Genomic DNA, 16,575 nt, shown 5'->3' on the forward strand with positions numbered 1-16,575 from the left:
GAAAATCAGTAATATATTTATTAATTTATTTTTATTAATTTATATTTATTAACTTGTATTATTTTTTGATGTTATTATTATTAATGAAAATTGTTGATGACATTATTGTTTTATTTTGTAGGTTTTATTATAAAAATGAGTTCTTTGATTATTGTTCTGGTTTATTTGAATGGAATAATATTTCAAAGTGATGACGGCATCACGTTTGAAGGCCCTAAAAAGGCTATTCAAATTAAACGTGGTGTAACTTTTGACGGGTTAAAAAAAGAATTTGTGATAAGGTAAAATTAGATAAAAATGAAAGTATATCTGTTATGACTTGCCAATTTTTAGTTGCAAGTAAATATATTGCATTGCAAATTTGTGACGACGAAGATGTTGAAACAATGATTGAAAGTTTTCAACAACAACAAAAAATGGATGTCATTGAATTGTGCGCTGAAGTAGATGTTGTTGGTGCTTCTGCGTTGAATGTGACAAATTCGCTATTATCATGTAGGAATAATATAGCTGCCAATGAATCAAAAGTTCTAAGATTTGTAACAAATTTAGATGAAGATTCTGACGATGATGATTATATGATAACTAATTCATATGTTGAGGATTCGTTGGATGAGAAGGAAGATATCAATGATATATCTGACACAGATGAAGAAGCTGCCTGCATGATCCAACCCCTTACAATCATGCAACCAAGAGAAGGTATATTTAATTAAATAATATTGTAATCTTATAATATTTTAATCTTATAATATTTTTTCGTAAATAGTATACAGAAGAGGCTCGTATTGGTATATAGTTTTAAACCATTAATGGAAATTAAATAACACTAAAAGAGACCTATTTTCATAAATACTTTTGAGAATGAATCGTATATTAAGATTTTTTTGCAGGTGGAAGTGAGACTACATTTTGGGAATCCGCTTCTCATTATAGTAACATTATTTGGAGTCATCCTAATGAAGAAAACATCTGTGGTTTCAATATGGCATCAACCTTCAATATTGGCCAAGAATTATTTGTTGACATGGAATTTCAAAGCAAAAATGCAGTGAAAAATGCACTGCAACAATATGTTATGAATGTGCACCAAACTTTTAAAGTTCTTGAATCAAAATCACAAAAATATGGCGTTTGCTACCCAAATCGAAGTGATGACATCCCATGTCCTTTTTATATGAGGACAATTGTATCTAAAAAAAACTTATACATGGAAAGTTACGCAATGGGAGGGACCACACACGTGTTTGAATACGAGTATAACACAAGACCATGACAAACTTGATTCTGATTTGATTGTCACCTGTGTAGTAGGTATGATTTTAACTATTTTAATTATTCATGTTTGTTTATCATTGATTTGGTTTATGTTGATAATTAATTTTTGTTATAATTATTTTCATAGGAATGATTAAAGAAGATTCGTCATTGAAAATTTCTTTGATTCAAGAAAGAATCAGTGGTATGTTTAACTATAAAATTTCATATAGAAAGGCCTGAAAGGCTAAACAAAAGGTCATTATGATAGAATATGGTGATTGGGATGAATCTTATGGCCAACTTTCATCATGGCTAAAACATATGCAAAATCATTGTCTAGGATCGTATTATCAAATATGTGGCGATGATTTTGTAGTTGGCAATACTGTAAGTCATGAATACCGTCAGTTCCATCGAGTATTTTGGACTTTCGATCAATGTAAAGAGGCTTTTCAAGTATTGCAAGCCAATCATACAAGTCGACGGTACATTCTTGTATGGAAAATATCATGGGACGATGTTAATGGAAACAACACAAGATGGAAATGGCCATGTTCTTTCGCTCGCATTTGTTGTGGTTGAGGGAGAAACATTAATAGCATAGTCATGATTTTTGGCACACTTGCGTGAACATGTTATAGATAAAAATGGTATATGTCTCGTTTCTGATCATCATGCAAGTATAAAGTCAATTGTTGCTAATGAAACACTTGGGTGGCAACCTCCCTATGCTTATCATGTTTACTGTGTGCGACATATTGCAAAAAATTTCAACCATAAGTTCAAGAATGAGAAACAAAAAGAAATGTTGAAAAAATTAGGCAAGATTTGATTTATAATATATCTTATTTTTTATGATAATTTTACTGAAATCGGTAATTGATAATGTGCAGGATACACTCCTTGCAAGCATATATTCGATAGGAATTTTGATAAATTTTGTGATTTGAGTTCTGCCATAAAAACATGGATCGACAAAATTTCAAAAGAAAAATGGACCATGGTATATGACAGAGGAGGACGTAGGTACGATCATATGACAACTAATCTATCTGAATGTGTAAATAAAGTTTTCAGAGGTTACCGCAACATACCAATAACTGCCCTTGTGAAGTCAACATATAGTAGATGTCGGCAATATTTTGTAGACCGCGATCGTAAAGCTCAAAGAGAATTACAAAGCGGTCAGATTTATTGCTCGAAGGTTATGAAAGAGATTCAGAAAAATCAAGAAAAGACTTATTCTCACATTGTTCGCATTTATGATATTTAGAGAACAATGTTTGAAGTTGAGGAGGCTTTCGATCCTATCTCTCAACGAGGTGGACAAAAGTGGTCAGTTAACTTAAACGACTGTTACTGTCAATGCGGTCAATTTAGTACTTACCATCATCCATGTTCCCATATTATCGTTGTGTGTGGTATTGTCAGCATAAACTGCATTGTTTCTATAATTTCACCTTGCATATAAATTGTTGTTAAATAATAATATGTTACATACAATAATAATTAAAATTATAAATGAAGACCATAATTTAAAAATTGTGTACCTATAACCAAGTGGATTGTTTCATTGTTGTGGAGGCACAATCGATAAGACTAATTTAGGGCATCGTTCCCATGTCCACAATTGAATTAAGAGAACGTAACCGCCAATAGATTGGACATTATAATTTGTTGCGTTACACGTCTCTATGTATAAATAACTCAATGCAGCAACTCCCCACGCATAACTAACTACTACACTCTTCAAAATCTATGCAAATATCTCATGGAGATTCTTTTACTACTTTTATCCACCAACAAGACACCTCTAATAAATCTCAAAATCCAAGCACGTGCAAACATTTTGAGGTGCTCTTCATCGTCCACATAGTCCGGGATATTTGCAAACTCTGAAGCCAATCAACTTAATTTCAATGTGTTTCCGTCAGCCAATGCATTAGCATTTGGCCTGACTCCAAGGTATTGTTCACACATATCAATCCCATCAATAGTTATGTTTCCAATTAAAGGATTGTCATCCACGGGAAGAGCTAGCAACACAGACACATCTTGTAGTGTGATGGTGGCCTCCCCACACGTCAAATGAAAGGTGTGTGTCTCTGGCCTCCACCTTTCAACAAAGGCATTTACAATTTCTCCATTAATTTTGATTCTACACAATTTTATTGTTGTGTATAATCCAGACTGCTGTAACTAATGAATAATTTTTGTCGATAGTCGTTCTATATCCTGATAAGTTGGAATCGCTCGCCTCATTCTTGATTTTCTATCTGCATTCCCGTTCCAAATATGTTGAGACACATGTTGATTTTGCATCCACAACACATCATTTTCATGTGGTCCAGATACCACATCAAAATTGGATGAGGAGGATGATGAACTTGTCATATCAAATACACTGCATAATACAAACATAGTTAAATTTATTTAAAATCATATTAATAACAACATATATCACAAACATTTTAAAAATTCAGTTTACAATCTCACATATAATAATTTACATGTTAGGTTAAAAAAAATCACAATATCATATATTACAAAAATTGTAAAAAGCTAATATTCCAAAAAAAAAAATTAAACCAAAATCATAATTATTTTAAAACATGTAAGTGTCATTTAATGCCATTGAATGTACTCATTAAATATTTTAAATATAAACACAATATCACATATTTTAAAACATGTAAGTATTATTTAATGTCATTAGCAACAATATAGAACATGAAATAAGAATATTATGAGAGAGAACGCAAACTAGAAGAGAGAAAGAACAAGTTGGGAGGGAAGGGAATAACAAAATGCTGAGTTGGGGGGGGGGGGGGGGTTATTGCCTTTTTCACGTGCCTACGTACCTGTGTGCCTACAACCTACGCCTATGCTGACAAAAAGTTGCAAACTGTAACAACTCATCGCACATATCTGTTGGCACAACATCTCGATGCCACATGTCAGTTCCTTATTGTATTGCGTCCCTATCTTTGATGCAATGTAAATAAAAACAAACTCCTCCAGAAAAATATTTGAAAGAGACCCCTATTAATTAATATTTTGCAAAAAGAGCCTAAACTAATACTTTTGTCCATAGGTGGACTTGTAATTGCTGCGTATGACTACATCATAAAAAATGGTGCCAACAACACGAGCGTGTTCCTCCCTTTGACAAGCTGGCCTTGAAAAAGGCAATAGCAAGTCCGTTTCACACGCCAACATCTTCGGGTTCGATGTGCCTTGTGTTGATCCTCTCTCTCTCCTTCGCGATTTTGGGTTATGCGGGGTATATATCTGTGATGTGGAGAGCAGGTATGCGATGGAGGTCGGCGTTGACACGACCACAACCATACACCCAAATCTGCAAAACGTAGATCTTGTTTTTTCTTGATGGGAAGAAAACGGAAAAATGAACGCATCATCCAAGGCTCCAAACACGCGATTCGCTCTTTCAAATTCCATCATCTTCAAAGGTTATTTTGTTGTCTGCGTTCTATGAGCATCAATGATTAATAAGAGGAAGGAGCGGGGAGTAGACTAAGCGGAGGAGGAACAAAATTAACCGTTACCTTACACAAATCAAAGAACCCATATGAATCTGTTTTAAATATATAAATGATTAAATTGAAGATTTAAAAAACACAATGATTAAATTCAACCAAACAAATAAGATAAAATATTAAATATATTATTTGCTCAAAAAATTATAAAAACAAAATATTTAAGTTTAGACTTTTGAAATTTAAATTATTTGTATTTTGAAAAGATTATAAGAAAAGAAAGTACAGCAGATGTCACATGTGAAAAAGAAAATGAGACAAAAGATAATTTCTTAAAATTAGCTTAGAAATGTATAGTATATTAATATTAATTATATTATATTATATTTTGTCTCTTGTTTGTATTCGGTTGATGGTGATTAATAGAAAGAAAATAATTTTAAAAAGCTAAGAAATAATTTCTTATTCTAAAGAAACTCACAATGCCATATAAACTCTCTTCAATATATTTTATCCTCTCTCCTATATATTTAATACAAAATTAAGCAAGTTATGAACAATAATTATTTATATAAGTAACTCTCTTCAATTTTAATCAACTTAAAATTATATGTAACACATTAAAATAATAATTTATTAAGCAACTCCAATGGTAAATGCTCTTATGTAACTACATGAATTTCTGATAGTGTTGTTGCAATTTACTAAAAAAAAAAATCTTATTTTCTGTCCTTATTTTTCATTTATGAAAAGATTTAAATATACCCTTAATGGAAGGATTACGGACTGGATTAGATTAATGGAAAGAGACTAATTCGTACTCATAAATCATAATCAGAGGCTAAAATTATGATGTTGAAATTCAAAATTCAAATCTTAAAATCCAGTTTGATACTACTTGCAGCTCACATCCATCCACGTGCTTCAAAGCGATACGCCCAGGCCAAAATTTGTATTTGCCGCGCTCATACTTTCGGGTCAACACAATCAATTATCAAATCCCAGCTGTAGCTTTGGAATTTGTCATCACACCAAACCCACCAGGCTCGGAAACTCCCAACCTAACCTCTTCGCTCAACCCTAAACCCTTCCGAGTACCTAAAAACAAAATATAGCTCTTGTTTTTAAATATAAAACTTTTATTTTTCTTAATTCCTTAGTTAGTGCTCTTATTTTTAATATTTTTGTTTTGTAAAGTTCATCAAATAACCTGACTTTTGCCTTTTTAATTAATGATTTTAGCTTTTGCTTAATAAAATACTATTCACAAGCAATAAAAAACTTAAAAACATGTTGGCCACCTTTCCCAAATTCATTTTGTTTATTTATTTGAGTAAAAGAACAACCTCCGAATCCGAACCAAACCTGGTTCATGTTTAAGACACGGACATGTCACGTAAACCAAGCCAACTATTACTCGCAGATGAGACAAGAAACAATTAAAAAAATCAATTAAAATATAAAACCAGTGAAGTTGCCACATAACTCTTTGATTCCCATTACTCATTTCCACCATTTCACCTTCTCAATCTGTTTCTCTGCTTTACTAATTTGTCCCAAATCAGAACCAGATTGAGCTTCTGCACAACCAGACCAGAGATTCAACGCAGAAACTGGTATCTTTACTAACTCTGTGTTTCTTTCTTCATTAAATTATAGTTTGCCAAATCTCTCTTTATGGTGAGTGTTGCTATTTAATTTGATGAATTTGGGGTTTGGTTCAAATTATTATTGTGAAGCTTTGTTAGCAGCAGTAGCAGACACAAGAATTAATTTCGATCACGCATCTCTCATAACCCTATTTATTATTATTGAAATTATTTTTTATTCGACAGTGACAGATAGACCCTCATGGCGGGTCACTGCTTCTTCTGTCTCTCTCTCTCTCTTCTCAATTATGGAGGGATTGGATTGGATGCATTGCCTGATGCAACCACTGCCAGAAAAAAAAAAAAAAATTTGTCGAAATTTCATTGGAATCAAAATCAAATTTTCGAGCCTTACTTTGAATTTGAATCTAGTAACCTTTTCGTGAAAAGAAGATCCAGTACTTTCTAAGCTACTACTTTATTGTTTATTTGCCTGATTCATTTATTTTTTTTCTTGCTTGGGTATATAATTCTAATTCCAATTAAATTAAATGCTCAACTACCGTGTTCACACGGAGGAATGAAGTTTTTAATTGCTTTCATTTTCTTGACCATGAAGTGCTTATCCCTGGTCCATAGGATCTGATTTGGTTCATAAGAGAGTAGTACACGTTTCATTGCTCGAAATAGAGTTGAAAAATCTGGAGTTTCCATGTCTGAGAAACCATCTTCATCGTTGACATCTACCGTAGCTGCTCGAGAAGTTGATCCCTTGTTGCAGGATTTGAATGAAAAAAAGCAGAGCTTTAGGCGCAACGTGGTGTCGTTAGCGGTGGAGTTGAAGGAGCTACGTAGTCGCCTAGCTTCGCAGGAACAATCGTATGCTAAGGAAACTCAAACCAGACAGGCACGAGATTTCTTGGTTTTTTTTTTGGGTTGTTTTATTTTGTGTGTCTTTTTGTTCCTATACAACCCATTTTTGTTTGTTTTTTTTCTCTCTCTCTCTTTTTGGCCAGGCTAGAAAAATTACAACTTTGATGTCAATCATTTCTAATTTTTAGTGGGGTCAGGGAAAAATCATTTGAGTTTTTTGGTTTAGCAATTTTTTTATGGATTTTCTTTCACAGGAAGCAGAGACAAATGCCAAGAACATGGAATTGCAAATTGGAAGGTTGCAGAAGAATTTGGAAGAAAGAAATGAGCAGCTTCAGGCGTCAGCCTCCTCTGCTGAGAAGGTTTCACTCTTTCACTTGGATTTACCTTTCCTCATTATTATTTACTAAATTATTTCGCAGGACATCTCTTGATCTTTTTTAGTGGTGTGATTAGGATTACTAACTTTTGTTTATTTTCTTTAAATTACTATTACACAATTGGCTAATTGTGTCTTTTGCTTGCCTTTATGGCTGCATTGGTGTTGATTTTGCTAGCTTTTCTATTTTTCTCATTAAACAAATATTACACATCGATGCTCATCTTTTAGGATATTTTTTACTAGTTGTCTTCTTTCGTTTTGGCGGATCCCACTGAACTTTGAAATAAAGGGTGACCGGGTGTGGGTGCTCTGATCTATTACTATTATAACCCCTTTCTAACTAGGATTGTTCTTCAATTTTTCCATGCCACATTTTTCTGCAGTAACTGTTAGCTTGTTAACTAAAATTAAATTTGACGTAGGGATTAGTCCATCATGTTGGAAAATCGCTGATATAGATAATTTAATGTTAGTTTTTGTCTTTTACCGTCAATCAGTTGATTTTAAGTAAGCAAAAGCATAAAGAAATTAACTAACGTATTCAAGTGATTCTAATAGGGCTAGAACAGCCTAATATTGTAAGGTGTTGGTAATTTGACATCTATCTATCTATAACTAAGTAAAGTCGAAGAACAGTGTCTCCATACAATGAGAACTCATTCGTGCCTGCACCAAACTTCCCGTAGAGGCTGCCAGCGTCACAATTTCTTAAATTCCTTCACAATGGATGTCTCCTTTTCACTTTGTTAGGTTCAATAAATATTGCTAAGGTATGGGTTAGAAATGGTGCATCTTAAATTGGGTAACAAGAGGCATCCACATTTAATTAATGTGGAATTGTGCCTCAAGTGGGATTGTTTCTAATAGAGATATTTATGGGGAACTAAAAAAATGGGCAACGAGAAGCTTTTTTGGCGCACAGGCTGTAGATCTGCTTTTCATTAGTAAATCTATGATTATACTAAGAACATTTCCTATGGCAGTAACAAACAGACTTTTATTTAATAGGTGGATAATTTTTTCCTCCCATTGGCGATATATTAGAAAGAGAAATGAATGCACCTAGCTACATATTGTGATTACAATACTCTGCCTAAAGAAAGCTAGGATACTGGAATATGGAATGAAAATCATGTAAATAAAGCCAAGAGGCTACGATGTTTGTGTCGTGACTGAGCGAGCATTAGGCATAATTACTTCTCTAACTAGTAATGGAAACAAATTTATCGTGATCATTTGGCATAAATGCTGGTGTATCATGAATTCCTGTGCTAGATAAGCATTTCATCTTATATAATTCAAACACAAATAATACAAATTATTATTGAAATAAAAGAGTGTACGAGTATACAACAACCGAAGTGAAGATTTCTTAGATTTGAATAGTTTGCAAAGCGGTATCATTACTCACAAGGAAAGGAAAATTTGACAAATCATTCGTAGATAAGCTGAAGCACTACACATTGATTGTGCTCGGGCCTTGGGTATTCTCTAATGAATTACAGAGCATTGTACACACGCAAAAAAAGAAATAAAAATTACAGACCATGAAAGTGCTAAGTATTAAGTGACTTAAGCATTGTAAGCTCAATTTTTTTATTGGTATCATACCCCCTTAGATATTATTAGTTATATATCTTGATGTATCATGTTTCTAATTATTTTGCTAGCTTGTATTATGCTGCTTTGTAAAATATACACTAAAATCCATTAGATTCTGAGTGACTGTTTATCTCTCGCAAGTTGCAACATAAATTCAAAAGTGAAACAATCCCAAGTAGTAGCCTGAGTATCATTTACTCACAACATATATTTTAATCTTGATACAGTATCTGAAGGAGTTGGATGATCTTAGAACACAGCTTGTAACAACAAGAGCAACTGCTGATGCAAGTGCTGCATCAGCTCAATCAGCTCAGCTCCAATGTTTAGAACTTGTAAAAGAATTAAATGAGAAAAATGGTTCACTAAGAGAGCATGAGGATCGTGTCCTGAGGCTAGGGGAGCAACTAGACAATTTACAGAAGGATCTTCAGGCAAGGGAATCTTCACAGAAACAATTGAAAGATGAAGTTTTGAGGATTGAGCACGATATTATGGAGGCTCTTGCAAAAGCCGGAGAGAACAAGAATTGTGAACTGCGGAAAATATTGGATGAGGTTTCTCCTAAAAATTTTGAGAAGATGAATAAGATTCTAGGTGTTAAGGATGATGAAATAGCAAAACTTAAGGATGAAATTAAGATCATGTCTGCTCACTGGAAGCTCAAGACTAAGGAATTAGAGTCACAGGTAAAGCTATCTTGGTTTGCCTGTGTGATGCTCATTCATGCTTGTCTTTTTTTGGTGGTTGGCTCATGTATTTGTTTTAAATCACAGTTGGAGAAACAGCGGCGTGCTGATCAAGAGCTGAAGAAGAAAGTGTTGAAGTTAGAATTCTGTCTGCAGGAAGCTCGTTCTCAGACACGAAAACTGCAAAGGGTAAATTTAGCTATTGTGCTATGTGTGTTTTGGCTCAACTTGTTGAACAAATAATTGCTTATTTTTATTTATTTATTTCCTGAGAAAAATTTTTTTTTTAAAGAAAAGGAGATTATTTTCCTACAAAAAGCAATTCCCAGACATGTGCTTCTGGTTCAAAAGATACGTAATGATCTTGTTTTATACAATGAATTGGGCTCTTTTACCACCTTTTGAATTTTGGTTTGAATTATTCGATCAATTGTTTTGATTAATTTGGCTACAACTTGCATTGAACTATGAAAGTGTGAAACATGATATCAAAGGAGATTTGATTTGATTTTTTTATCTGCTACCGGACCATTATTCACGACCTTTCGCAGATGCCTAGATTTTCTGTCATAATGCGCCATTTTATCATTTACTTTCATGATCTAACCCTCCTTATTAGGCAACTTAGTGAAGTTTATATCCTTTTACTAATTACTTATGTCCTAATCAAATGACATGTTTCATTGTATGGGTTTGTGAACAGATGGGTGAACGACGGGACAAAGCTATCAAAGAACTGAGAGATCAATTAGCTGCAAAGCAACAAAGAGAAGTTGCAGCCGCAGATAAGCTAAACCAGAATTTCTGGGACACTTCTGGATTCAAAATGGTGGTCTCGATGTCCATGTTGATCTTGGTGGTATTTTCAAGGCGGTGAAACCATTCCTATATCCAAAACAATTCTTGTATATAGACCCATATATACCTTCAAATTCTAGGAGTCTAGACAAGTTGTAGAAGCCATTTTGCGCGGCAGTTTTTATAGATAATCTACTAGCTTTAGCTTGTGCAAAATGTACGCGTAGCACCAGGATCAGAAGGCATTTTTGCGGTGATCTATAAAATTACATTGCGTAGTTGCATTTATACATTTATGGCCACATCATTACTCTTTGTTGGGCCAGTTGATGTTTGGTTTTCATGCATTTCTCCGCAAAAAGTGATATGATAGCTCTTTAACATGACCATACAGTTTCCACCACGCTGATGCTGGGGTATAATCGTTGTGGACCTCGTTCACAATCTTTTTTCTATTGAAAATCATGGAAAAAACAGCCACTTAATAATGTGGCTTAGGTGTTGCCCTGCTGGCAAATGTCTTATGTCTACTCTGGTTTGGATATTATAAAAGTGGCTCACATGCGTCGGATTAAAGTCAATGCGTTTGGAGGATTTGCCTGATTGCCGTTATAGTTTTCTCATTATTTTCTTTGTCGACTGATTGACCTCTAACGTTAGAGTCGGCATCCAATGCAATTCATGATAATAACATGTTCTCCGTGTCTTTGACATACAGGAATATTTTCTAATGTGCATGTTCAAACACAGTTTGTTTAATTGCTAAAATTATAAAATTAGAAGAAGATTACTTAAATATCATGTGAGACTTTATTATTTTTAATAAATTTTAATCATTAAGAGAGAATGTTCAACATAGCATGTTAGAGTGTATTTCTAACATTTTTCTTGACATATATAACCATTAGGTTCTAACTTATTGAGAATGGAATAATTGCATTGGAATGTGAAAGTTACAACCATTAGTTTTTGAAAATTACCTTCAAAGTATGGAACCAAACACATCATTAGGTAGCCAAATTAGTTTGGCTCAATTTTTGAATTTATTATCATGTTATCAATATGGGTTATTTATTGATTTTGTTATTGATTAATATTGAGCATATCATCTTTTACTATTGCTACTACTAATAGTAGTATCAGATGTTGAGTTTAGTGAAAGAAATAAACCAAACTTTGAATTCTTATTAGAATAAATGTTTATATTAACATCTCTCCTCATTTAGCTTCAAATAACTGTCTTAAAAGAAAAATAACTATGGGAGAAAAAAAAAAGTAAAACCAAAAGTTCTTTCTAATTTTTGGAGTATAGTTTTGAGATAGGAGTAAACAAATATAAAAAAAAAATAAGAGATAGAAATAATTATTTAAAATATCACATACAATATCTATTTTTTTTCTTTATATTGGCTAAAATATATTTGTGATCCCTAATAAATACTTTAATTTTATGTTTGTTCTCTAATAATTTTTGTGTGCGTTAGATTCTTAATAATATTTGAAAAGTTTTGTTTTAAGTCTCTACTATATCAATTAATTGATTATGTGATGGCAGAGATCTAAACAAATTTTTTCAAATATTAAAGATCAAACATAATTTTTTTTATTAGAAAACAAATATAAAATTAAGATATTTATTAAAGATAACAAAAATATATTTTAACCCTTACCATTTGATGTTGGAATAATGAACCTATTTACGTAGTTCCTCTCCTCATTGTCAAAAAGAGTCACAAGCCTTCTTTACCATTAAGGCATCATTGCATTAGAGATAAAATAATAAACAAACATTGAAAATCTTGATTGGTCTTGAAGGGATAATCCACACTCAGTCAAAATATCAGCAACTTGATTATCTTTTTAGTGTGAGCACCCACAAAATGCGTCATAATTAGATAACCCATCTATCTAAACCTTTGTAGTGTCTCATATATCACACTCTTCATAAAATTTGAAATGGGCGAATGGGACTATTTTGATGAATAACAATCCCCCATTTAAGAAGATCAATTTCCAGAACAACTATGACCAATTTACATGAACTACAAACTCCATACAATGAAAAGAACTACTAGCTTTCAAAAATTATGTACATGACCAATATTAATCTTAGTCTGTTGTACAACCTACATACCATAAAGCAGCAATTATTTCCCTCACCTTCACCTCAACTGAATTTTAGCACATCTATGATCATTTTGGCAGCTCATAATCACTTACGTACCTTACTTTTGTTCCTTTCTTACCCTAATAACTTTCTGCACCTACAGACCTACGCACTGCATCTAATGTAATGCTACATAACATTACAACTCCAACGTATAGCTAGAGGTACTACTGAGCATCTCATACTATATGTTCTTCATGGAAATCTTGGTTTTGAAGTACTCTATGGGTGCATACTGAGTCTCGTAGTGCCAAATGATACCATCAGAATAGTGAAGCCAACAAAAGGTCTCAAACCCACAGAACGCGACACCGAAGTGGTATTTACAACAGGAGGGCTATCAGAAGCAAAACCTGGCATTATACCTGACGCTGGATTGCTTGAATTTAACTCTGAAGGTGGGGCACCATACCTGCAAAAAAGGTAGCGTTATATAGGGTCTTGATTAATATGCTTATTGGTGCACTAGAATTATTGTGACAATGAAAAACTGCTGTGTCTCACTTACCCGAAAGGGCCTGTTCCTGAAGATGAAGATGTTGGTGGTGCTGTTGGAATTGATGGTTCAGGTGTTAATGGACTTGGTGGTGGTAGTGCTATTGGACTTGATTGTGTAGGTGGTGTCGGGGGTGATGACTTTGGCATTGTTGTTGTTGATGATGACGATGAAGATGATGGGAAAATGCATGAACCCGTGCCTATTCACAATTCAGAACAACCAGTTAAAAATAACCACTAGGTGCATGTTTGGCTTGCAGTTTGAAATGTTGTGGCACACATTCCAATGCAAATTCAATTGATAAAAAAAAAAAAAAACACAATGAATGCAAAAGCAAGAAATCTGATCCTCTGGCAAAATTACTTTTCACTCAAACGTAATTTTGTAATGGATTCCCAAACATGCTCTAATTTAAATAAAAAACATAATTAAAAACTTACTGAATAAGTGCTTATTATGCAAGCATTTATATATAACTTGTTTCTACAATTGAAGTAAAATTTAGTTAAACTATTTTCGTATGAATTTTCATAAGTTTTCCTAGAGAGCAACTATCCTAGCTCAAGTGCATAATTATGTCATAAGATATGTTTAAGTAAATTGTAAGTAAGCTCTTTCAAAGTTTGTTAGAACTATTAAGATCTTACTTGGATTTGTGTTAACTAAAGTAGCAGTCCCTCCAAAGTCACAGCTTGTTGGAGCTGGATTCTTCTGGTAGTAGCTGTTGAAGGCAACAGAAGCATGGTTCTGCAAAGTAACTGGACTGTAGCAATTCCCACCCTGCTGGATTTGAGAACAATCAGCACCACCCATTCCACAAGCATAGTCAAGTGCTGATTGAAGAGAAGCTTCAGGAGCTCCCTGCTTTGCAACACACCAACTCTGCCCCTGAATGGCAGGAGCATTAGTGTTTGCAGGAGGTGGTTGTGGTTGCGGGTTTACGACGGGAGGAACATTTCCTGATGGAGGTGGATAAGATGTCACAGGGTTGGTTACTGGCGGTGGTGTCGCTATAGGAGTCGTAGCTGGATTGCTCACAGGTACTGGTGAATTGGCTGGATTTGTGGGGGTTATAGGATTAGGCACTGGTGTGGTAGAAGGAACTGTCACAGGCATTGCAGCAGGATTGGAAGGGGAAATTGTGACAGGATTTGTGGCAGGAACTGTTATGATTGTTGGTGTATCTGGTGGTGTAATGATTGGTGTGGATGATGCTGGATTTGTGGGGAAAACTGTGTTTGTTGGGTTGGTTGTATCATCTAGACTTCTCCTTTTGAGTTTTTTGCTAGCAAAATCTTTTGCTGAATGCACCTCTATATATAATGCAGCTATTCTTTTTCTAATATGAGTTTCGGATTCTAGATATTTGGATATCTTCTCACTGAATTGAGCTAATTCCATTGAAGGGAGGATAACTGTGCTTTTTATTGTCAGAACAATGGGAACATCCTTGCAAGGAAGAATGGAAGCAGCAAGAGTGGCTCGTTTGATGATAGCATGAACAAAGTGATCCCCCATGCTTAATTCTCCACCAATGCTGTCTTCTACCATGACAAAGGATTTCGTTTCCTTTATAAATGAAAGAATCCTACGAATACTGTTTTCATGCGATGCATTCAACTTTTCTAAGAATGAAAGTGGATATGCTACTGAGATTTTTACCTCCCTTCCTAAGTGAAGCTCTCTGAGAACTGAACCAATTGATTTCAAAGCATGTAAGAACAAAGGCATTTCATTTTGTGCTAAGCACTCACTGCCACAGCTAGCAATGATGCTCTTGATGTTTGAATGTGAGAGAATGTTAAGTAGATGAGCTTTTAGTTCAGAGGGTTTTGAAATAATGAAATTTTCAACTTGACTTTTGTTCAAGTAGACATCAGTTAGCACTTTGGAGTTGCTGAGAGTGCTCAAAATCCTATGATCTGTGACAAAAATTCGAATCTGAGTTGGCGAAACGTTGCTTTGCTGGAGGAATGATATGGTTCTAGCAGATGTTGAAGTGTCTCCTCTCTCACGGTAGGAAAAACCCACCAGAGATCCTGCAAAGAGTGAAACAAGAGAAGCACAATATTATGAGCAAGTCCAAAATTTGTTTTACACTTCAATTTTTGTGCTGCCATCCACTGATTTTTCTACAAGAACAAAGTAGGGTAGTCCAAAAAACTAAAAGACAAAAAAATCAACATAATTGAATGAATTCAATCACTGCCAAACTCAGCAAGTGTTGTAGTTTCAGAAACCAATAAGCAAACAAAGAAGAAACTGTTAGTTTTTGCAATTATGGCTATTCACCAGAATAAACAAGATTAATTACTGTGCTGAGATATTATATATCAGTGTCGGCTACTACTCACCAGAACAGGAGGTACTGAGAAAGGAGAAGAGAAACAAGAGGCACAGAGAAGCTTCCTTGGCCATTATCCGAGAGTGTAAATGCAAAGTAGAAGAATGACAGTTGGAGTTTCAGTGTGATTCATGGAGCAGCATGTGCTTTAAAGACATGTCAATGGCATAGAACATGAATAAAAGCCCACAGAGGCGGGGGGTGGTTGAAGATAAAGGTGATGTGTAAGGGGAGAAAAAAGGTGTCAAAAAAGAAGGACGCCCAAGTTATTGTTATGATAAAAAAGAAAGAAAGAAAAGATATCATATTAGATTGGACGATGTTACTTTGTCACGAAGGATTGAGTTGGAATTGTTTTTGTATGATATCACAGTGGAAAAGACATCATATCAGCATGCTTTTAGCAATTAGTGTGAATAATATTGAATTCGATCCTCTTAAAAAAAATTTTAAATTTGAGTGTTGTATGTATAAAATATTAAGAGGAAAATTTTTTATTAAAAATAATCAATCAGATTTTTCAACAAAGATTAATTATAGATAACATTAATATATAAATATTTTATATAATAATATGGTTATAAAAAAAAATATCCCATGCTTTTTATTGCTTCTCTATCTTTCTTTACCAGAGCCCTTACATGAATGTGCATGACCAATACTGGGACATCACGTCCTTTAGTTTAGACTATGCACATGTGATTGATTTTTGTATTGGTATGGTATTCCTGGGCTAAGGGCTTGTGCTTTTGGATTCCATCACTGGCCATTGCACATAAACCACGTGTACGGAGCAGTGATTATTATATTCTGCTTTGGAAAATTAGGCAAGAAAACCATGCATGAAATGAAAGAGTATTCAACTTTGTAACGAA

The 16,575-nt window shown here is 34.0% G+C and overlaps 2 protein-coding genes across 8 annotated transcripts; one reads left to right on the forward strand and one right to left on the reverse strand.

Annotated features, from left to right (window-relative positions):
• Positions 1-6,195: 6,195 nt before the first annotated feature.
• LOC100777398 (putative nuclear envelope-associated protein) lies at positions 6,196-11,031 on the forward strand. 7 transcript variants are annotated; one of them, XM_041005723.1, is made up of 6 exons: positions 6,211-6,373; positions 6,986-7,253; positions 7,474-7,581; positions 9,431-9,892; positions 9,980-10,081; positions 10,596-11,031. In XM_041005723.1, the coding sequence occupies exons 2-6, from the start codon at positions 7,059-7,061 to the stop codon at positions 10,767-10,769; spliced, it is 1,041 nt and encodes a 346-aa protein (XP_040861657.1). In that variant the 5' UTR covers positions 6,211-6,373; positions 6,986-7,058; the 3' UTR covers positions 10,770-11,031. The 7 variants fall into 7 exon arrangements, with proteins under 7 accessions (XP_025979889.1, XP_040861655.1, XP_025979888.1 ...); XM_006589042.4 differs by having other exon boundaries at positions 6,212-6,373; positions 6,966-7,253; XM_026124104.2 differs by having other exon boundaries at positions 6,196-6,373; positions 9,431-10,081.
• Positions 11,032-12,749: 1,718 nt separating this feature from the next.
• On the reverse strand, positions 12,750-16,020 carry LOC100794910 (mucin-2). The gene is made up of 4 exons (XM_003535265.5): positions 15,711-16,020; positions 14,004-15,395; positions 13,366-13,555; positions 12,750-13,269 (listed from the first exon to the last, which is right to left on the reverse strand). Exons 1-4 carry the CDS (start codon positions 15,772-15,774, stop codon positions 13,080-13,082), a joined length of 1,836 nt encoding a protein of 611 aa, XP_003535313.1. The 5' UTR covers positions 15,775-16,020; the 3' UTR covers positions 12,750-13,079.
• Positions 16,021-16,575: the final 555 nt, after the last annotated feature.

The sequence above is a fragment of the Glycine max genome, chromosome 10 (genome assembly GCF_000004515.6).
Source record: "Glycine max cultivar Williams 82 chromosome 10, Glycine_max_v4.0, whole genome shotgun sequence".
Lineage (NCBI taxonomy): Eukaryota > Viridiplantae > Streptophyta > Magnoliopsida > Fabales > Fabaceae > Glycine > Glycine max.